This window comes from Anolis sagrei, chromosome 3 (assembly GCF_037176765.1).
Source record: "Anolis sagrei isolate rAnoSag1 chromosome 3, rAnoSag1.mat, whole genome shotgun sequence".
NCBI classification, from domain to species: Eukaryota; Metazoa; Chordata; class Lepidosauria; order Squamata; family Dactyloidae; genus Anolis; species Anolis sagrei.
Genome location: NC_090023.1, coordinates 89657094 through 89677605, shown reverse-complemented (window position 1 = coordinate 89677605; position 20512 = coordinate 89657094). Strand labels below are relative to the sequence as shown.

At 41.3% G+C, this 20512-nt stretch overlaps 1 protein-coding gene across 7 annotated transcripts in view; it reads left to right on the top strand.

Moving 5' to 3' along the window:
* Nucleotides 1-20512, top strand: part of NHS (NHS actin remodeling regulator) — a 295749-nt gene that overhangs the window by 256460 nt on the left and 18777 nt on the right. For 5 of the 7 annotated variants that reach the window (XM_060770043.2, XM_060770041.2, XM_060770046.2 and 2 more), the window contains exons 2-5: nucleotides 5599-5751; nucleotides 9382-9515; nucleotides 13861-13923; nucleotides 16077-16269. In XM_060770043.2, the coding sequence (XP_060626026.2) occupies nucleotides 5599-5751; nucleotides 9382-9515; nucleotides 13861-13923; nucleotides 16077-16269 (543 nt within the window). The other 2 variants (XM_060770042.2, XM_060770048.2) reach the window with 2 other exon arrangements.

Sequence of the window (20512 nt, the reverse complement as noted above, 5' to 3'; positions counted from 1 at the left end):
AAGGCCCTCTCTCTCGTCCCCGCCAGCCGAGCTTGAGAAGCAGGCGGGATCGAGAGCAGGGTCTCCCCGGAAGATCTCAAAGTCCTGGTGGGTTCATAGGCAGAGATGCGGTCAGATAGGTAGCTTGGGCCGGAACCGTTTAGGGCTTTAAAGGCCAACGCCAGCACTTTGAATTCAGCCCGGTAGCAGATCGGTAGCCAGTGGAGTTGGCGCAACAGGGGGGTTGTATGCTCCCTGCGCTCCGCTCCTGTTAAAATCATGGCTGCCGAGCGTTGGACTAGTTGGAGCTTCCGAGCTGTCTTCAAAGGCAACCCCACGTAGAGAGCGTTGCAGTAGTCTAAATGGGATGTAACCAGAGCGTGGACTACCGTGGCCAAGTCAGACTTCCCAAGGTACGGGCGCAGCTGGCGCACAAGCTTTAGCTGTGCAAATGCTCCCCTGGTCACCGCCGAAACCTGGGGTTCCAGGCTCAGCGATGAGTCCAGGGTCACACCCAAGCTGCGAACCTGCGTCTTCAGGGGGAGTGCGGCCCCATCCAACACAGGCTGTAACCCTATGCCCTGTTCGGCCTTGCGACTGACCAGGAGTACCTCTGTCTTGTCTGGATTCAATTTCAATTTGTTCGCCCTCATCCAGACCGTCACAGCGGCCAAGCACCGGTTCAGGACCTGGACAGCTTCCTTAGTAGCAGGTGGAAAGGAGTGACAGAGTTGGACATCATCCGCGTACAGATGACACCGTACCCCGAAACTCCGGATGATCTCCCCCAGCGGCTTCATGTAGATGTTAAACAACATGGGAGATAATATTGAGCCCTGAGGAACCCCACAAGACAATGGTTGTGGGGTTGAACAGGTGTCCCCCAACAACACCTTCTGAGATCGACCCTCCAGGAATGACCGGAGCCACTGCAAAACAGTACCTCCAAGACCCATCCCTGCAAGGCGTCCCAGAAGGATACCGTGGTCGACGGTATCGAAGGCCGCTGAGAGGTCCAGCAGCACCAACAGGGACACACTCCCCCTGTCGAGCTCCCGGCGCAGATCATCCACTAAGGCGACCAAGGCTGTCTCGGTACCATGTCCCGGCCTAAAGCCAGACTGTGCCGGGTCTAGATAATCCGTGTCTACCAAGAATACCTGGAGTTGTGAGGCCACCACACGTTCCAAGACTTTGCCCAAGAAGGGGAGATTGGAAACTGGCCGATAGTTGTCGAATTTAGTGGGGTCCAGTGATGGTTTCTTCAACAGCGGTTTTATTATAGCTTGTTTTAAGCTCGCTGGAATCTTGCCTTCCCGAAGGGAAGCATTAACCACCACCTCAACCCACTCAGCCAATCCCCCTCTGGCCTCCTTTAGAAGCCAGGATGGGCAGGGGTCCAGGATGCATGTGGTTGGCCTCATTCCTCCAAGTATCTTGTCCACATCCTCGGGTTTCACCAATTGAAATGAATCCATCAAAACTGGACAAGCAGGTGCTCGTGTTACGTCCTCAGAGACTGCCATTAACATGGTATCCAGACCAGAACGGATCAAAGCGACTTTGTCTGCAAAGAACTGAGCAAAAGCTTCACAGCGAGAAGTCGAATCGTCAGGGTTCCCACCTTGAGTGGTGGGATTTAAAAGGCCTCTGACAATTCGGAACAGCTCAGCCGGACGGTTCTTTGCAGACGCAATAGTGGCCGCAAAGAAGGCCTTCTTTGCGGCTTTTATTGCCGCGGCATATGCCCTTAAAAAGGACACAAACCGTGTTCGATTTGGCTTGCTCGGATCCGAACGCCACACACTCTCTAGTTCCCTCTTCCTTCGCTTCATCGCTGCCAGCTCCTCGGTGAACCAGGGAGCTGGTTTAGCTCGGCTACTTGAGAGGGGACGTTCCGGAGCGATCGTGTCAATTGCCCTAGTCATCTCCCCATTCCAGAGAGTGACCAGGGCCTCGACAGGATCACCTACCGAGGCGGCGGGAAACTCCCCAAGAGCCATCAGGAATCCATCCGGATCCATAAGCCTCCTGGGGCGGACCAACTTAATGGGTCCTCCACCTCTGCAGAGGTTAGGGGGCGCAGTGAGCCTAAATCTGACCAGGAAGTGGTCGGTCCATGGCAACGGAGAGATGGTCAGCTCCTCGACCCCACCACTTTCCTCCCATCCCTGGCAGAAAACCAAGTCCAATGTATGTCCTGCACTATGAGTGGGGCCAGATACTTGCTGGGACAGCCCCATGGTTGCCATGGCAGACATGAAGTCCTGAGCCGCTCCTGAAAGGGCCGCCTCGGCATGGACATTGAAGTCCCCCAGCACAAGGAGCCGCTGGGATTCCAATGCCAGGCCTGAGACCACCCCCGCTAGCTCAGGTAAGGAGACTGTAGTGCAGCGAGGTGGGCGGTACACTAACAGAATCCCTATTCTGTCCCGGTCACCCAACCTCAAGTGGACACATTCAAAATTTGTTGACTGCGGGATGGGGCCCCTGGTCAGAGGGATGGAATCTCTATAGACCACTGCGACCCCGCCTCCCCGCCCTCCGGATCTCGGCTGGTGCTGCACGGAAAAACCTGGTGGGCAAAGCTGGGTCAAATTCACGCCTCCCGCTTCGTCCAACCAGGTCTCCGTAATGCACGCCAGATCTGCCCGCTCATCCAGGATTAAGTCTTGGATGAAAGTTGATTTTCCATTGACAGATCTGGCGTTCAACAGCACCACCTTCAATCCAGAGGGACCGCCATCCTGGTTACACCAGTTTACCATATCAGGAGACTGGTTTGGAATTACTAATGTTGTTACACGATCCCTAGGCCGAATTAATGGTCTCCTTTTCCCGCATCTCCCCTTCCCCACCACCACTTCTATGGGGGCCCCTCGGCTGGCGCAACACCCCCCCTCCTCCATGCCGCATTCCATATCCAGAATCTCAATATGTATTTCATTGTTGGCAATTTTCTTTGTTGGGATCTCAACTTGCCATGGTCTTCTGTTCCCTTTATCTCCCCCCACCCCTGTTCTATCATTTCCCAAGATCTCCAGTTCGCTTTGTCCCTTGCCCCTTTCACAATTAACTAAAAATAAGAATAGTAAATTCTAAGACAAGATGGAAGTGTCTTCTGTTCTCTTATGTCTTTGCTCTGGCTAGAGCAGCCCTTGGAGCCAGAAGGGGGAGGGGCCTCTCAAGTGATGATACAGGCAGAAGACAAGATGGAAGTCTCTTCTGTGCCCTTCTGTCTTTGCTCTGGCTAGAGCAGCCCTTGGAGCCAGAAGGGGGCGAGGCCTCTAGTGATGTTACAAGCAGAAGACAAGATGGAGTCTCTTCTGTGCCCTTCTGTCTTTGCTCTGGCTAGAGCAGCCCTTGGAGCTAGAAGGGGGCGAGGCCTCTAGTGATGATACAGGCAGAAGACAAGATGGAGTCTCTTCTGTGCCCTTCTGTCTTTGCTCTGGCTAGAGCAGCCCTTGGAGCCAGAAGGGGGCGAGGCCTCTAGTGATGTTACAAGCAGAAGACAAGATGGAGTCTCTTCTGTGCCCTTCTGTCTTTGCTCTGGCTAGAGCAGCCCTTGGAGCCAGAAGGGGGCGAGGCCTCTAGTGATGTTACAAGCAGAAGACAAGATGGAGTCTCTTCTGTGCCCTTCTGTCTTTGCTCTGGCTAGAGCAGCCCTTGGAGCCAGAAGGGGGCGAGGCCTCTAGTGATGTTACAAGCAGAAGACAAGATGGAGTCTCTTCTGTGCCCTTCTGTCTTTGCTCTGGCTAGAGCAGCCCTTGGAGCCAGAAGGGGGCGAGGCCTCTAGTGATGTTACAAGCAGAAGACAAGATGGAGTCTCTTCTGTGCCCTTCTGTCTTTGCTCTGGCTAGAGCAGCCCTTGGAGCCAGAAGGGGGCGAGGCCTCTAGTGATGATACAGGCAGAAGACAAGATGGAGTCTCTTCTGTGCCCTTCTGTCTTTGCTCTCAATGGCTTCCACAAGCCCAGAAATCAATAATTCACATGAGAGGACTGTCCAAACGAGCAGTCCTTATACCCTTTGTACCCTGCAAAGATGCCCAAATGGTACTTCCTTAAAAACCTTTCGCCTAACCAATCAAATGTGCTCTCAGCCCCTCCCCTCCCTAAGTCTTTGGTGCTGTCCTGAAGCAGATCATATCATGGCACTAAAGCAAAGGCAGCCCTGCCTAGGAACATCAGCACAGCTGAAGTATCACTCAATCTTTGAGCCCTGCTCCCCCTGACCCCACGGATGCATTGCTGAATCTAAATTTGTCCAGTGACAGAAACGGGCTTTGGAGAAGAGTAGGTGGTTATCAAAAATGGAAAGGATGGTGATCAAAGCTGTCCCTGGCATACATATATACCTTCTTGTGGTGTGACAGAGGGAAAAAACAGATCAAATAGGGTAGCTAATGCCTCTCTAGTTGCTACCAAACTCCCAACTCCAACCAGTTTTTAAACATGAATTTTAAACTTGTGTCTTCTGTTTCATCTCTGTTTTATGTATTTTAATATGTATTTTATAGAAATACATTTTAATATGCATCTTTTATTTTTAAAAATACATTTTAATATGTGTATTTGTGGTATTTTTACAATGTGTATGTGTTTTAATTATTCTTTTACCCGCTTGAGCAGCAAGGAGAGGGAGATAAGAAATAAAATTGTTGTTGTGGTTGTTGTTGTTGTTGCTATTATTATTATTATTATTATTATTATTATCCTTTCTTGCCTCAATTATGCTGGCTAAAGTAGAGCTTAGAAAAGTTACTTTTTGGATTACAATTCTGATCTTGTGTTCTGAAAGCAATAACTTTTAAGTATGCCATTCTTGCAAGATTAACGTCTATTTGTAGTCAGAGATGTGAAAGTGTAAGAGGAAACAATAGTCAAAAGGATTTTTATAAGTTACTTTATATTTTATATACAATACCTTTCAAGGCAACCTGAAATCTTTTAGGTTTCATTGACTTTTTCCTGATTTGCTCTGTTGAATACTACTCTTATCAGTCCAAGAGATAAAACCAAATCAGTTGGAGTAGAGATCAAATAACTATCAGAGATTTTCATGTCACAAAACTTGTTTTTGAATTTGGTACCAACAGCATTATGAATGTTGTCTTTCACTCATAATGAAAGTTTTACTGAGTTTGCTAGTAAATGTCAGGAGAGTGTGCAAGGAAACCAATATAACGCCACCGATACAGTGAAAATGAGAATGAGATTGGTTAATGTGTCAATTAAGATATAAATACTATTCTAGTTTCTGGTGGCTTTCCAAATCTGCAAAAAATACTGACTTGTTTGTTAGACTGTACTCAGATATAGATAAACAGAAAAAAATAACTCCCAGGATCTGCAGTTAATGCTATTCTAGTTTATGTATTTCACTTTATTTGTAGTTTATTAAAAATGCATCAAATAAGTTTAGCTCAAATTCAGACCTCCCACCACTCCATTCATTCATATTATCCCAACACCTTTTAGCAGCATAAGGTGCTGTCACAGATCATTTTCTTTGTTCCAAACTGTAATATGCACTTGTCATATGTAATTTTTATAGTTGAAGTCTGCACCAGATTCCATGATGAGATTGAGTAAGTGTCCTTTTGTCTTTGACCCCACAGCTGTTTCAAACCTGGATGCCGAAAGTAAACTGAGTGTGTACTTCCGTGCCCCTTGGCATCAACAGAGAAACGTTTTCCTTCCTTCCACCAGGCCGGCTTGTGTTGAGGAACTGCATCACCATGCAAAACAGAACTTGAGAGCCTTGAGAAGGGGTAAATCATGTTTATTTTAATTTATTTATTACAGATACAATCTGTCTTTCCTCTCATGTATCCAAAGCAGTAAACATGGGTTCTGTCCTCTCACTTTATTATCTATTTATTTAGTTATTTATTTATTTAGAACTTTTATATCCCGTTCTTCTCTACCTTCGTGGAGGGACTCAGAACGGTTGGCAGCAAAAAGCCCCTCAAGCCCCCCCCCTCCCCCAGCTACATGCCTGCTGCCAGATTACACATAACCAAGTTGTCTCTCACTCTATTTGTTGTTTATTTTGCTCAAAACAGAAGCTGTATACTACAGTAAAGGGCTACAATTGGGAGGCAGAGAGCTTGTTAAGATTTTACTGTCATTCGATTTCCTAATAAAATTCACCCTCCGACTGTTCTTTTCCCCACAAGAAGGAAGGCATCTATTACATTCGAAATGCCTTTCTGACAGTGAAAACAACTCCAAAACAAGCAGAGGTGCATGACAGTAAATCATTATTCAGGCATGGGAATGTTTAAAATCACTCAAACTGTCCTGAGATTTCTTTATTTGCAAGAATAATTACATCCAGACAACAAGTGAGACTGAAGAAGCCAATTATATAGGCTTCATATTATTTTGACTGCAATTCTTCTAACTGGGAGATTCTGTTGTTTGGGGTCCTCAAAATCATTTTTCTCAAGTTCTGACTAAAACCAATGTAGACCAGTGAAAACAGTTTGATTTTAATTGGCAAAAATAATCTAGAGATCCTGTCCTTCGTTCTTCCAGTGTTAGGATCCCCTTGACGTGATTATTTTATCTAGAGTTTGTACACATATCTCAACAATTTCAAATAGGTAATAACTGTGAAATCCTGGCTGTGGGATCAGGCCTTTGCGGACGAGACGAATGTGATGGTAGAGCTATGGTTTAATGGGCTCTGATGGACTCAAATGGAATGTGTGCAGGACGACGATTTAATTCTGGCGATTGTTCTAATGTTTTACTGTTTTTGTGATGTTTTTATAATGTTTTATACTGTTTTTATCTAAGATGTATATTTATGCTTATGCTTGTCAGCTACCCTGAGTCCCTCTGCAGAGGTCGAGATAAGATGGTATATAAATGTCCAAAATAAATAAATAATGAATAAATAAACTGATCAGAATGGCCACATTGGATAAAGGCTACAAATAAGAAACTAATCAATTACTTAACAATCTATCTTAATAGCAAGTTGCGGGTGACATCTGTCTTAATAGCACTAAAAAAATCATAAAGGGAAATACGATCATAATAATATTAAAATTACAATAGAGTTTTTGTGATGTGTTAGGGGAGATTCTGCAGTGCAGCTGTTTTAATCTTCTTCTGCCATCTTGTGGCCAGGAGAGAAGCATTTCAGCAAAGAATAAACAAGTAAAAGCCTCATAAAGAGACTGTATGATTATTTTCTTTCTTGAATACTTTCCATTTAAATTATTTGATACCAACTTTGGTATTAGATTTTTGCTGTCACATTCCCCTGAGCAATTTGGGCTAAAATAAAACTATGTTAATTTTCTTACTATCCTTCCTTCCATTTTTTTATAGCAATTTGGTATTAGTTAAGGATATACTGTTTTGTCTTAATTTACTATTGCTGGCAAGAATATTACTCTGGGCATGAGAGGGAATGTTAAATTTACGGGGATAGAGAGGCAGAATTATCCTTCTTCACCATTTCATCAGATATGTAAATGAATTATTTTTGGTCCCTAAATCCCATCCTTATTCCCAATTAGAGTAGACCCACTGAATCAGTGGGGACTTGACAAGTCAATGCTTATTGAATTTGTATTCATTCAATAGGTCTGCTGTAATTGAGAGTAACAACTGAATTTAATCTGTCACATGCCTGGAAAGCATCCTAAATATGTTCAGGTCACATCTACTCAAAGTGGTGGTCCATAGACTGGTGCCAGTCCTTAAACTATCATTGTGTTTCCAGGAAAGACAGAAGCAATTGTAGCCAATGGATGCAAATACGGCACTTGGCCCTGGCACATTAGAAGTAAAATGCCAGTCTTCCATTTTAGGTAGCCTGAGAAACACTGAAAGATTGCATTTTTCAAGAGGAAGTGCATCACCTTTTAAATTGTGTATGGAAAGATGATATGGTGGTAGCTTGTGGACTGTTCACACTACCCACTTATAACATTATGATTCTGCTTTAATTGCCATAGGAATGGGTATCTAGAATTCTTGTTAGAGAGTTCTAGTGCCTCACCAAGCTACAAACTCCAGAATACCACAATATGTTGCCATGGCATCTAAAGTAAATCAGGGTGCTATTATTGTGAAGTGTGAAAGGATTCTTTGAGACCAAGGTGCATATTAGGCTTTTCAGCATCCATCATAAATTCACAGGTTGTCCTTAAGACCTGGTTCTGCAGCTGTTTGGGGTTTTGAATCCCCAAATCCCTGACTAGGAAAGGGTTTGTGGGAGTTGCAGTGAAAACCTACAGAGGGATAACGTTTTCCTACCCATCCCATCTTAGAAGAGGATAATAATCATGACCTACCAATAGATGAGAACTATCCCTATATGATGCTTTCCTTGTATTAAGAACATGCTCAAGATTATATCTACCCCATATATAAGTCTATAAATTTTAATCAAAAAAGCAGTCCAAAATCCTGGGTCAATTTATCCACAGGCCAATGTACAGCACCGTGATATATGTATCTCCTCCTATGAACCACCTCAGAGATTAAGATTGTCGGGGGAGGCCCTGCTCTCAGTCCCATTCCCCTCGCAAGCGTGACTGGTGGGGACGAGAGACAGGGCCTTCTCAGTAGTGGCTCCTCGGCTATGGAACTCTCTCTTGAGTGACATTAGATTAGCCTCCTCCCTTCTAGCCTTTAGAAGAAAAGTCAAACTTGGCTGTGGTATCAGTTTTTGGAGAATAGTGCAATGCAATAACAGATCTGGAATATGTCCAATGACTATGGAATGACTTGGACTATGATTATGGATGGCATAATAATAATATTGAATGAAATGTTTTTAAATGTTTGAGATGTATTAATTTAATATTAGTTTTAATATTTTGGAATTGTATGTGTTTTAAGACATTGAATAGTTGCCTCTATGTAAGCCGCCTTGATTCTCCTTCGGGGTAGAAAAAGGCAGGGTATAAACAGACAAACAAACAAACAAACAAACTCTTACCAAAAAAGCATCCATCCCCTCCTCTGAGAAGAGTCGTGAAAGGCAATAGCTTAGTCCACCCCAAGAGAACCCAAAAGAAGCAGTAAACTCCTCTATTATGTTCGCTATGGTGCTACTTCTGGCCTTTTTGAATTTCTGGGTGGAGAAATGTAGTGGCAGCCTGGGGCAGCCGATCCACTCAGGTGACACTGGTGCTTTCCTTTCCCTGCAGAATGATTGCCAATATCCACAGGTAATATCAAATTCCATAATTTTGGCCCCCAAACATGCTCTCCATTTCTGTATGTAGAAAATGTATACATAAGTGTATGCAGAATATTCGTACTTACAATGAACTGGATCTGGATAGTGGTTCAAGTGTTCTCCGTCAGCTTTTTTTTAAAAAAAAAAAGCATTCCAGTTTGAACAGTTTTTATGTCTTGTTCTTGCAAAACAGAGCAGCGAAACCGGGGTGAGAACAGAGAACAGAAAACCCAGAGTCAAATCTCAGTGGTGGCTCCCCCATTTCCTTCTTTCCCTGTGACCTACAATCAGAAACACAAAGAGGCAAAGGATCGTCACGTGCTAAAAGTAAGTTCTCTCTTTTCTTCCATATGTGCTTTTGATCTTTTTTGGAGACAAGGATCTCTTCCAGACCAACACTCAACTATAGCTGTAATTCTGTCTGGCAGAGATTTGCCAGGTAATACCTGAAGAAACAGTACTTGTCAACCTTTACTTATTCTAAGCCATGCTGTTCTTAAAAGCACCAACACTTCCTTAAAAAGCCAACTTACATATCAGTGAGATGTGTGAATGAATAACAATTGTGCTCATCAGTTTCCCTGTTATTATCTTTCTTTGCCACCACATAGATTCCTAGGTTTACAATATACATGATACAGATCTCACTACAATTTGTAAAATTAATCACTTGCACATGTGTGGCAGTTTTTATGTGATGACTCATTTATTCATGATATTTATGACTCATCTACAAAACTATAGCTTCAAGAATTCATGAAAATATAGATGTTGTTGAACTATATAGACACATGTTTTATCCTTATAGGAAATGTCAACAGAAGAAGGTGCTGCAGAGTTAAAATAAGGTTGCATCTATGATCTATTTTAAGGATTCATGTTGTAGGAAAAAGGTTGGGACAAAGAAGTCATGAAGGTTCTTCCTTTGGACAGTATAATAATAGTTAAGTCTGCATAGTTGAGCCAGGAATGGTGAACCAATGTGAGCTTCTTATTTCTGTTCCAGTTTTCTATGGAGCTTAGAAAAGTTAAACGTTACCTGGAGACCTTTCAGGTTCTTTTCCCATGTCAGAAGTGACTTGAGAAACTGCAAGTCACATCTGGTGTGAGAGAATTGGCTGTCTGCAAGGACCTTTCAGTAAAAAAAATCTGCTTGAGCTTATTGGCAAAACAGGACTTAATCACCCTAATACCACCACGTACTGGTGTCTTTAACTAGTTATTTTACTAGCTTTTTTTTTTCAAGCTGTCCATTACAGGAAGGATGTTTCTATGAGAAAATTTCAGTGACTTTCACAATGGAAATAACCCTCCCCCCCCCCAAAAAAAAACACTTTTTCTTAGGCTTATAGGTTAGTGTGTATATAACCATGAATTGCAGATTAATTTTAAAGATTTCAGCATTATCACTAGAAATCTTCATTTGAGAAATAAATTTGCAAATTCTTTATTGACATTTCAGTTTTTTTAATAAATCAAACATAGTATTTTATAATTTAAAGAAATTTTAAAGTATTTTGAAAAGACCTTTTAAACTTAATGGCATTTCTAGCTATTGTGTCAAATTGGAAGTGGTCATTACATTTCCTGAATGATCATACTACAAGTTTTTACAAATTACAGTATCAAGGTCTGTAATTTCTCATTGGTGACTTTAGATTCACTGCCAGGCCAGTAATACCCTATCTGCGGATCAGCTTTATGATTCATCTGCCCCCAGTAAGCGCTTTCCTCCTTCTACTTTAAGATCTGAACGTGGGTCTCCTCTGGCTCGACTTTTCAAAAATGCCAATTCCAGTGTGCCACTCTGTATTCTTCTCAATAGGCCACCAAAGTGCCACTAAAATATACATGGGGAGATCCTTTATCATATGCTGCTCTACTCACCCAAATTATTCACCTGCTGCCATATAGATACATTTAGTTCCAGTAAGCCATGGCCAGTTTACTAAATCTAGGCTTTGTTGAGGAGAAATATTCAAAATGGAGGAGTCAGTGGGACAACTGATGGGAACATCCCATGGGAATTTCATTTGGAACAATTATGGTCTTTGACAGAAGCTAATTGTGAACTAAAACTTCCAGTGGGCCCACAGTATTAGCTAGTGTTTCACTCCAGGAGCCACTATGGATACCAAATGTGTGGGTGCTCAAGTCTCATTATATAAAATGATATAGTAAAAATGTGTCCCTTATATAAAATGGCAAATGACTCAAATGAGTGCTGAATAGAGCCTGAGGATCGATGAAATGGCAGGAGGTGACAATGGAGTATGCCTGTATATCAGTATAATGCTTGGCACATGGCAAAATCAAAGTTTAGTATTGGGAATTACCGCCCCCCCCCCCCGCCCCCCAATATTTTTGAGCTATGGTTGGCTGAATATGTGGATGCAAAACCAGTGGATACAGATTACCAGCTGTACCTGTATACACCCATTAAGAGATGTGTTTATTATATAAAATATTGTATGATAAGAATTGGAGGAAGCTCATGAGTAACTTCTGATTTTCAATGAACAAGACCTCTAGAAGGCAATCACTGATTAACATCAGTGAATGCCTACCTGGGAAACAAAACTGGGCAATGTATGCATACATGTAAGCCGTGTCTCAACATCACTGTGCATCAGGAAGCTTAACAGATATTACTACATTGATTGCAAAGGAGTGAAGGCAGGTCTCTAATCACGTTCACATAACTTTCACACTCAATGCATAAATGTCTTGTGCACTTCTGGGTGTACAGAGATGTTTGGGCTCTGGGTTTGTTTTTCACTACATGTCCTCAACCCCAGCTTTAGCCCTAAGTGTGAGCAGAATGGTGGAAGAGATTTTGGACAGTTACACAGCTATTCAAGTCCTCCTTAACTGTGCTGTTGCTAGTATGAACTTTTACCCCACTTCCATTATGTAACATGGACTGCATCAGCCCCAAAAATAAAATGAAGGGGATAGGCTGAAAGTAGTGAGATATCTGATTCTAGAGCAGGAAATTGTGCCTTTCTGGCTAGATTTTTTCACTTGGGGCATTTCTGGGGAGGAGAAGCAGAACTCAAAATATAAAGTTGAGACTTAGCACTGGTGAGGAAAGTTTCTCTAGGCAATTTCATGCCATGGGTGAGTAAATAGTTAAAATCTGCGCAATAATCCTATTCATGTGAATATGTAGAAGAATGCTTACTATAGAAGTGACTTGTATGAAACAGTGATGATAATCTCATTCCATCCTGTAATTCACTTTTTTTTCATAACATCTAACTTTGTTAATTTAGAGTAACAGCACTGGAAGCAATCCACGTTTTCTCTGGCAATGAGTGAACTGCTCTCACATTGATCAAGAACTGGACCCATCAACCCACTCACTTCCATGGGAATGTTAAAATTGGAAAATGAATGTGTGATACCAAATGTTGACATTTGGACCCTGTTGAATTCTGGGATCTCCAACAATACAGCAGGTCCTTAAGCCTAGGTCAATAGTCCAAGAGGCATTTTAAAGACCCACACTCTTCTCTGTCTTGCTCAATTGCCCTCTTCCTTGGCTCTCAATTATCAAGGTCTCACTGAAGACTTACAAGCTCAGGTTATGTTCAGAAACAAAGAATTGTTAGAGGCAAGTGTAAAACAATATCAGTGTAATATTGTGAACATGGGTTTATGTTCCACATCACAGAAGCAAAAAGTTGATGGGGTTCTTAGTTCGTTGGGTGTGCACTGTCCCATACTGACTTGAAAATAGTACCTTTAGAATATTTTTCAACTCTGGGCCCATCATTGTCAAAATCAAGGGTTGGTAACACATGGTCCTAAGACAGTGGTTCGCAACCTAAGGATCCCCAGATGTTTTGGCCTTCAACTCCCAGAAATACTAACAGCCGGTAAACAGGCTGGGATTTCTGGGAGTTGTAGGCCAAAACACCTGGGGACCCACAGGTTGAGAACCACTGTCCTAGGACATTGCTGCAACTCCCAGGTCTTCCTCCAAAAGACATGCTCCTGAAATTTGTCAGAAAAAAATGCTAGGCTATTCCATTTTGCCACCAAAATGTTTCAATGGTGTACTGTGGTGAGTCCAGAGAATGAAACCATCCCCTCATAGTTGCCAACTCCTGCTCTAAATGTTCCCATTTCTCAGACCAAATCACACAGAAGCCCAGTATGTGTTAATTGTGTGAAACAAGGGCAAAGCTCATATCTGATGCTTTCAGCATCCATTTGATGGATAGGAGAACACACGAGAAAATCTTTAAAATAGTATGCCTTGGAAATGTGTAGAATTGGGACAGCTCCTCCCATGGTCAAGGAGGAGAAACCTCCATTGTTGCCTTAAGCATTTTTAGCTATCAAAGGGCTTGTTTGACAGAGACATGCATATGCAATTGCTTTTATGCCCATTAGCCTCCCTCTGTGTAAATAACAATTAGGTGTAAAAGTTAAACAGGTGGAAAATTGCAGAGCTAATCCTAAGCAACAACACAAGGCCTAGTTACAAGTGAAAATTTTATAGAATGACAAGTTTTTTCCCCATTGGGAAATGGCTTGCCTTAAAGATGTGTTTTAAATTGACAGCGTATATCTCTGATGTACTATTTTAACCAAAACCGCAGAATCATTTTGAGTATGTGTTTTAATTTTTTTAACCATTTCCCCCCACATTTCATGTTTATAGTTTTACCGCACCCGCTCGCCCTCCCCCACTGAGTGTTGCCACATGACCCCATGGAGTAGAAAGGTATTGGAAGAGTACTAAAATAACAGTCTCTCATTCATTCTCGTGCTCTCTCCAGTCGCTAATCCTTTCTCTTGCTTGCTTGCTTTTTGGCTGACTAACTTTGTTGCCTTTGTGTTACACTCTTATCAATAAGGAATGCCAACTTTTCTGCTCCCTTTAAACCTCCCCATCCTTTCAGCAGCTTAGTGTACATTTAATAGGTTTAGTAGCTTATAAGAGGGGATCCCCCTTTGCTGATTTTTTTAAAAAGCCTGGACCAAATTTGTCTCTAAAGAGGAAAATGCCAGCAAGAGATTTTGTAAAATCACAGCATCTAAAGGGGACTCACCAAAGCAAAAGCATGGATCTCTCCTATGGCCTGTTATCACTGCCATTGTTTGCTAAAGAGCAGCTTTGGCAGACAGTCAGAAATTGTGGTCAGGTCACTTCACTTTCTTTGTCCAGCTATCTATTGTTATTCAGGGAAGGAATCGGCCACAAAATACAGGCTGTGTGGGGCTTTTTTCTCTCCATACACCAACTTTTTTTTTCAGATGTTACCTAGGAAACAAAGTTCTTTTGTGTTAGTAGTTTATATGAGCCATTCATGTCTGCTGGGAACAGCACAAAAGCTGACCAGATAAAGAAAGCTGCAGTGTTTTCCTAACCCAGGGATGGCAGAAAATATTTTTGGGAGAGACAAGTCCCTTGTATTTTTGCCCTTTTGGTGGGCAGTTTTGCAGAAGATTCCAACAAGGTAAGCAACCAATTTGATGTAACTTTACTTGGACAAGTAGCAGCGAAGTGTGGCTTCCTACTCACTTCATTGAGGGAGTTAAGTAATAGTTGTGAGCTCGTCCTGGCTCTATGGAAAGGATGTCCCCAAAGGCATTTATGAAGAAAAACAAGCTATAATTATTCGACAGTGTAAATCATTTGGAAAATGAGTGAAATGTTAAAGGCTGACAGAGTGAGCCAATTAAATATTGAAGCTTGTAAGAAGAGTTGAAAGAACTAAAACGTTCCAAGATAGATTGCAGAGAAAAGTAGAGTCTTCCAAAGTTAGCAACAGAAAACACAAATTCACACTAGATGTGGAAATCCATATTTGGAACAGCCAGCAAACTTCCACCAGGGCTGCACTCCAGTAAAATAATAAAATAAATGAAAAATGAATAATTTGATAGTCTGGGGAAAAAAGTATTTTACGCTCAACTAGCTTGTTCAAACAGCTTAGTTTTTCAAAAGGCATTTGTTTCAACAAACTGCTTCTAATCTTTTTTTCCCTCTCACTTGGTAAAACAACAAAGCACAATAGTCATGCTTTCTTCTCAAAAATAGTGTTTTCTTTTTGTGTGATTCAACTCTCTTAGTTTCTCTTTATCTTGTGTGCCTTATAGTTTGGATAGTATATTCTGAATTATTTTTGCATGCTTTCTAGATATTCTGCAGACTTTACGGTTGTGACGTAACCTTTGCTGTTTCATTTTTTGTTTTATTATTGAGTTACAATTAAGGATATACCTTTGGTTGTGTTAAACATTTATCCTGGTCCTTTCTGTGTTTCCTTCCAATTCAGTTTTCTTCATTTTGGAAAATGTACTTTCCTAGACAGGATCAGCTAAATGGGTGAAAATTATCTTTGGAAATAAGTTCTGTTGAACTTCTTTGTCTTAGCTTGAAACCATGTTGAAATTCTATCAAACTATTTCCACATAATGTGACTCAAAATCAGCCTGCACTGAGTAAGCCCAGTTACATAACTTGGATATTGTGATGGGCAGAAAGTTTGCATGTAACTGATTTGCAATGGATATTTGTACATGCACATAGCTAACAAAATGAACTCAAATTTGCATACAGTTGCTAATATCGTATGCTCAAATGGAGTAAGAGCATACATGCTTGCAGAAACTAAACAGAAATTGGCTGTTCTTTCCTCTTCCTGCAAATTCATTTTGGCTTCCAGTATATAAATATTTCCAGTAAGCTAGATGGGTTTCACCTCCTGTCTACTATGTATTTCTTGAAAGCCTGTTGTTATGAACTGTTGACAAATCTTTGTTTCCTCCTTTCCTGCAATCTACTTCCAAATCTCACATGTGGATATATTTTAAAAGGCGATCTCACATTGTAAAAGAGTAAATACTGATTTTGATTGTATTCATTTACAGTCCCACCATCCAGAGGAAGAAGACGCAGATGTCATGTTAGGGCAGAGGCCGAAAAATCCAGTACATAATATCCCTTCTACACTGGATAAGCAAACCAACTGGAGCAAAGCACTTCCTCTCCCAACTCCAGAGGAGAAAATGAAACAAGATGCCCAAGTGATTTCCTCTTGCATTATCCCCATCAATGTCACTGGTACAGATTTCTTGTACTTCTTCTTTTTTGTTGGCAAAAAGTTGTTCAAGTTCTAATTTTTATTATGGTGAGCATACCCCCAAACATGGGGTTGTGATCAGGGAAAAATGAAAGTTTATGAGGCAGGAATTTAGCAAAGCTTTAATGCATTCCATTGAGCTAAAGTGCTCTTTCATGAATAACCACTGCCATTGGTTTGTTTATATTTGGAATAAAATGGCATGGTTGTAGGATTTATTGGGTTTTTTTCTTGCATTGTGCTTCTGTATTGTGCTTTCGCATCATGCTTTTGCATTGTGTAGGCTTGTCATGCATTGGAGTGATGCTTGCCATTCCAACAAACAACATCTGACACACTGACAGAACTCCCAAATGCAGAGAGGTCACTCATAACATTATGGTTGTATGTTCCAGAGCAAATAAGAAAACCAAGCAGATTCTAACTTGTATTAAAAATATTTTATAATGTTCTAAGGCAAAAAGATAAAGTACTGATATTATAATTTAAGTGTATTTATATTGGGTTAATCTATTTTAGTCCCAACCAGAGTAGATCATTTCAACCAATGGAACTTTCTCTGGAGAGACTCATTTCTCTATTATGGTTTCTGGTATGAATAAATCCTGTACAAGTCTCTAAGCTTGTATTTTCCCTCTGTCTACAAGTACATTGAAAATTCTGCTTTTATTTTGTTTATCTGTTATTTGTGTCAGAATGTGGAAAACTGTTATTATTGATTACATTAGTTCTGTGATTTTGGTTTACAAATTAGGATGTCTAGCCTGAGCTGATCCTAGTTTGCTTGCTTCTGAGTTGTATGTAAAAAGGACCTGTGATTAGTACTCAAGCAAACATGCAAAGTTTCAGTTTCTTCCCTGTGTATGTGAAATGTTAAGCTCTTGCCATCCAAATGCCCATGCAGACTCATTCTTATAATGGGAATTCTGTTTAGTAGTGTGCTTGAACCACTGGCATCTACTAGCTTTTTCCAAATTTTAGTATAAACTCTAAAAAGAAGCTTCCAAAGAGCTGGAAATCATCCCCCAAATTTGTTCAGCCCCTTAGCTATGTCCTTTAAAGTTCAGACTAAGACCTGTAATTACCCTTATTCCTGGCATCAGAGCCTCCATCTGTTACTAATTGGAACTAGTCAATTGTTTTTTTGTTTTTCATCTAATTCCATGGCAATAGCATTACATTAAAAGAAAAATTGTGTCTTTCTCCAAAATACATCCTTTTGGGAAAGTATTTCTTTACTGAGTCCCCATAAGTGACAACAGCAAAAATACAATACACTCATGAAGTAATGAAAAGAGTTACCACAAACAAACAAAAAAGCATTTATACAAACAGGTTTCACATCTGTGCAGAGACTTTCTTTGGAAGGTTCTAGAGTTGAATAGCTTACTGGGCATCCTGCCACTCCTCATTAGAGCATTTCCTAGCTCTTCAATCTGCTGTTGGGGAGAAAATAAGGACCTGAAGATAGTAGGTAGGTTGGGTTTGTGCAATGCCACAGATGATTGGTCAAAGAAACATAGTTATAGGTAAGCAACCTATTCTTCTTCATCATGGTGTCTGTGCCTCAAACAAACGAGTGAATGTGAAGTTTACCAGAGGATGGCGAATCAGGTCACTGGAGAACTGGAGAGAAAAATTGCTCTAGGTTTGCTGTCCAATTGAATAAATAGCAAGAATTCCAGCCTTCATAAAGCTGGATGGAGCAAGGCTGGTTTCATCCAAGATTGCTTTATTAATTCTTGCAAAACAGGTAAGAGTGGAATCATTGCATTGTAAGAGATTGTGCATCCTCTGGTCAAAAAAACTGGATAAGCAGTTAGAGTTGAAAAGATATAACGTAGATGTCAAAAACGTTGGCCACCCTAAATGCTATATCAGAAAATAGCTTAACATCTTCAAAAGGCAAAGCTGGAGTAGTATCTTCAACATTACCTGAACTGAACAAAGCCAGAGAAGAAGGAAAGTCAGTTGAAGGGGAGTCACTCTTAGTCATTCTCAGATGAATAAGCAAATACAGGATGTTGTAGACCATGGCCATACAGCCCGAAAAAACCTACAACAACCCAATGTTGTGGTTGTTGAGGTTATTGAGATTGTTGTGACTGAAGAGGAACAGTAAGAACAGTGTAGACAACTCTGGTACATGTTGGAGGCATAGGACTCAATGCAGTCAACTGAGTAATCAGAGGTGTGGTAAAAATCTGAGCATTTGGGGCAGGCTGGTATAGAGGTGGAGGTAGTTATCAGTACCAGAGCTGAACGCATCACAAAAGGAGACAATGCAGCCATAGGATAGAAAAGAGAATGCAATATGGTGAAGATGGTTCTAGGTGGACAAGATGCAGGATGTTGTCTTGGTCAAACCAATGCGTCATATTGTCATACTGTGGTGGAACTGGAGATTAATATCGAGTAGGATGGCCATGAGGTGAACATGGAGACCTGGAATCACTATAATAGCAACAATTAGATATTGGTGACAAAATTCATGACAATAAATTCTAATAATAGAAGTAATAAGAAAATTCCCTCCACAAATGATCCTATAGGTATCGATTAATATACAATATTGATGCTGAAGTTGATTTCACTTGGTACCTATGTTCTTGATTGTGAAACAAATATTGATGCGAGTGGAGGCAGTGTAGCAGAGTCCTTATATTGAGAAGAAATACCAACTGGATGATCTATGCTCAGGTGACCAGAATCTGGGATCAATGAAGAACGTTTGACTACTATTGGCACTGTTGAAGTCACAAAAGCATCAGTAATAGTTGCCAAGATGAAAACAGATGCAGAAATCAGTGACACTGGTGTTAATGCTAGCAGAATCAGGATCATAGATGGAAACATGACTGCTTCCATCTGCAGACTTAGAATGCTTGGATTTCTTCTTTAGTACTTATAATCGTCAATTCTGGTGGGTTATCACACAGAGCATGTTTTTTATGCCAAGACTTAAAAGTGAGTCAGCTTATCCTTAGCCAGATGCCACAAGGAAGAGCCCCCTTCTGTCCATATCACAGCAGGGTAACGGATGTGCCAGGATCTGAGAATGACATTGATACCAAAGATTTAGATACAACTTAATGATACTTGCATGGTTTGGTTAGCAAAACCAAATGTGTATGTAAAGGCTGGATTGAACCGACTTGTTGAGGCAGCTGGAAGGAATTTCTCCCAACAATAGTTTTAAGCAGAAAGTCCTATTTTTCAGTGTTTGTGAAGTGAAATTTTTACAAACAGCACATTTCTCCACAATATTCCTCCCCTAAGACACTGGGTGTCCTTATAACAGGAAAACCTTAGTTATAGACAGAACAAAGTTTAAATGGGGCCGTTGAGGCCATGGGGAAAGGAGGGGACAAAAACATGATGTAAATTTAACGAGAGGGGGGAAAAGGAGGTAGGGTAAAATATGACATGAAGTAGAATGAAAAAATAGTAAAGAAGACAAAGTAATGAATATTCAGCAAAAAAAAAAAGCAGGAAGACAACTGAAAGAAAAGCTACTCTGTTTGAGGGGGCAGTAGCTTGCTGGGATAGGACATGCACAGTGGGGAGTGTTTCTACTATTCTATTCAGCACCGGAACTTTCCAAATGGGAATCTGTGCAGGTAGAAAACCCATTTGTGTGAGGCACAGATACCATATGCAGTTAACATCCATCAAAAGCTCTCTATATAGGCACCTGGCGTATAAGCACCTGTCCCAACTGAGCTTGGAATCTAATTAGGATCAGCCCTGGTTAGTACCTGGATAGGAATTGATACCAGTTGCTGTGGACTATATTTCAGAGGAAGAAACTGACAAAACCAGCTCTGAATATTCTTATCAAAGAGCATCCTATAAAATCCATGAGGTGGCTATAAGATTACAGGAACTTGAAAGAACATATACACACAAACTAAAGACATCTTCATTGTTTTGCCTAAATGCCATCACCAAATGGCTAGTTAGTTCTTTCTGTAGAAAGTAGTCCCCAACTACCAACAAAAAAGCTTGTATTGATTACTGTCAGCCTCACCTCCTTGAAGGACAAATCAGGGCCTCCATGGCAATTGTTGGGCAGGTCTGTGAGGGATGTGGTCCTTCACATCCATCTTTACTGGGGGTGTGGGGGGGGGGAGTAGCTGGTAAGCTCGTCAGAGCTTTGAAAAAAGCAATGACAGATCTTGCAGTACCCATAAAATACTAATGCTACTCATTTAGAGTGAAGCC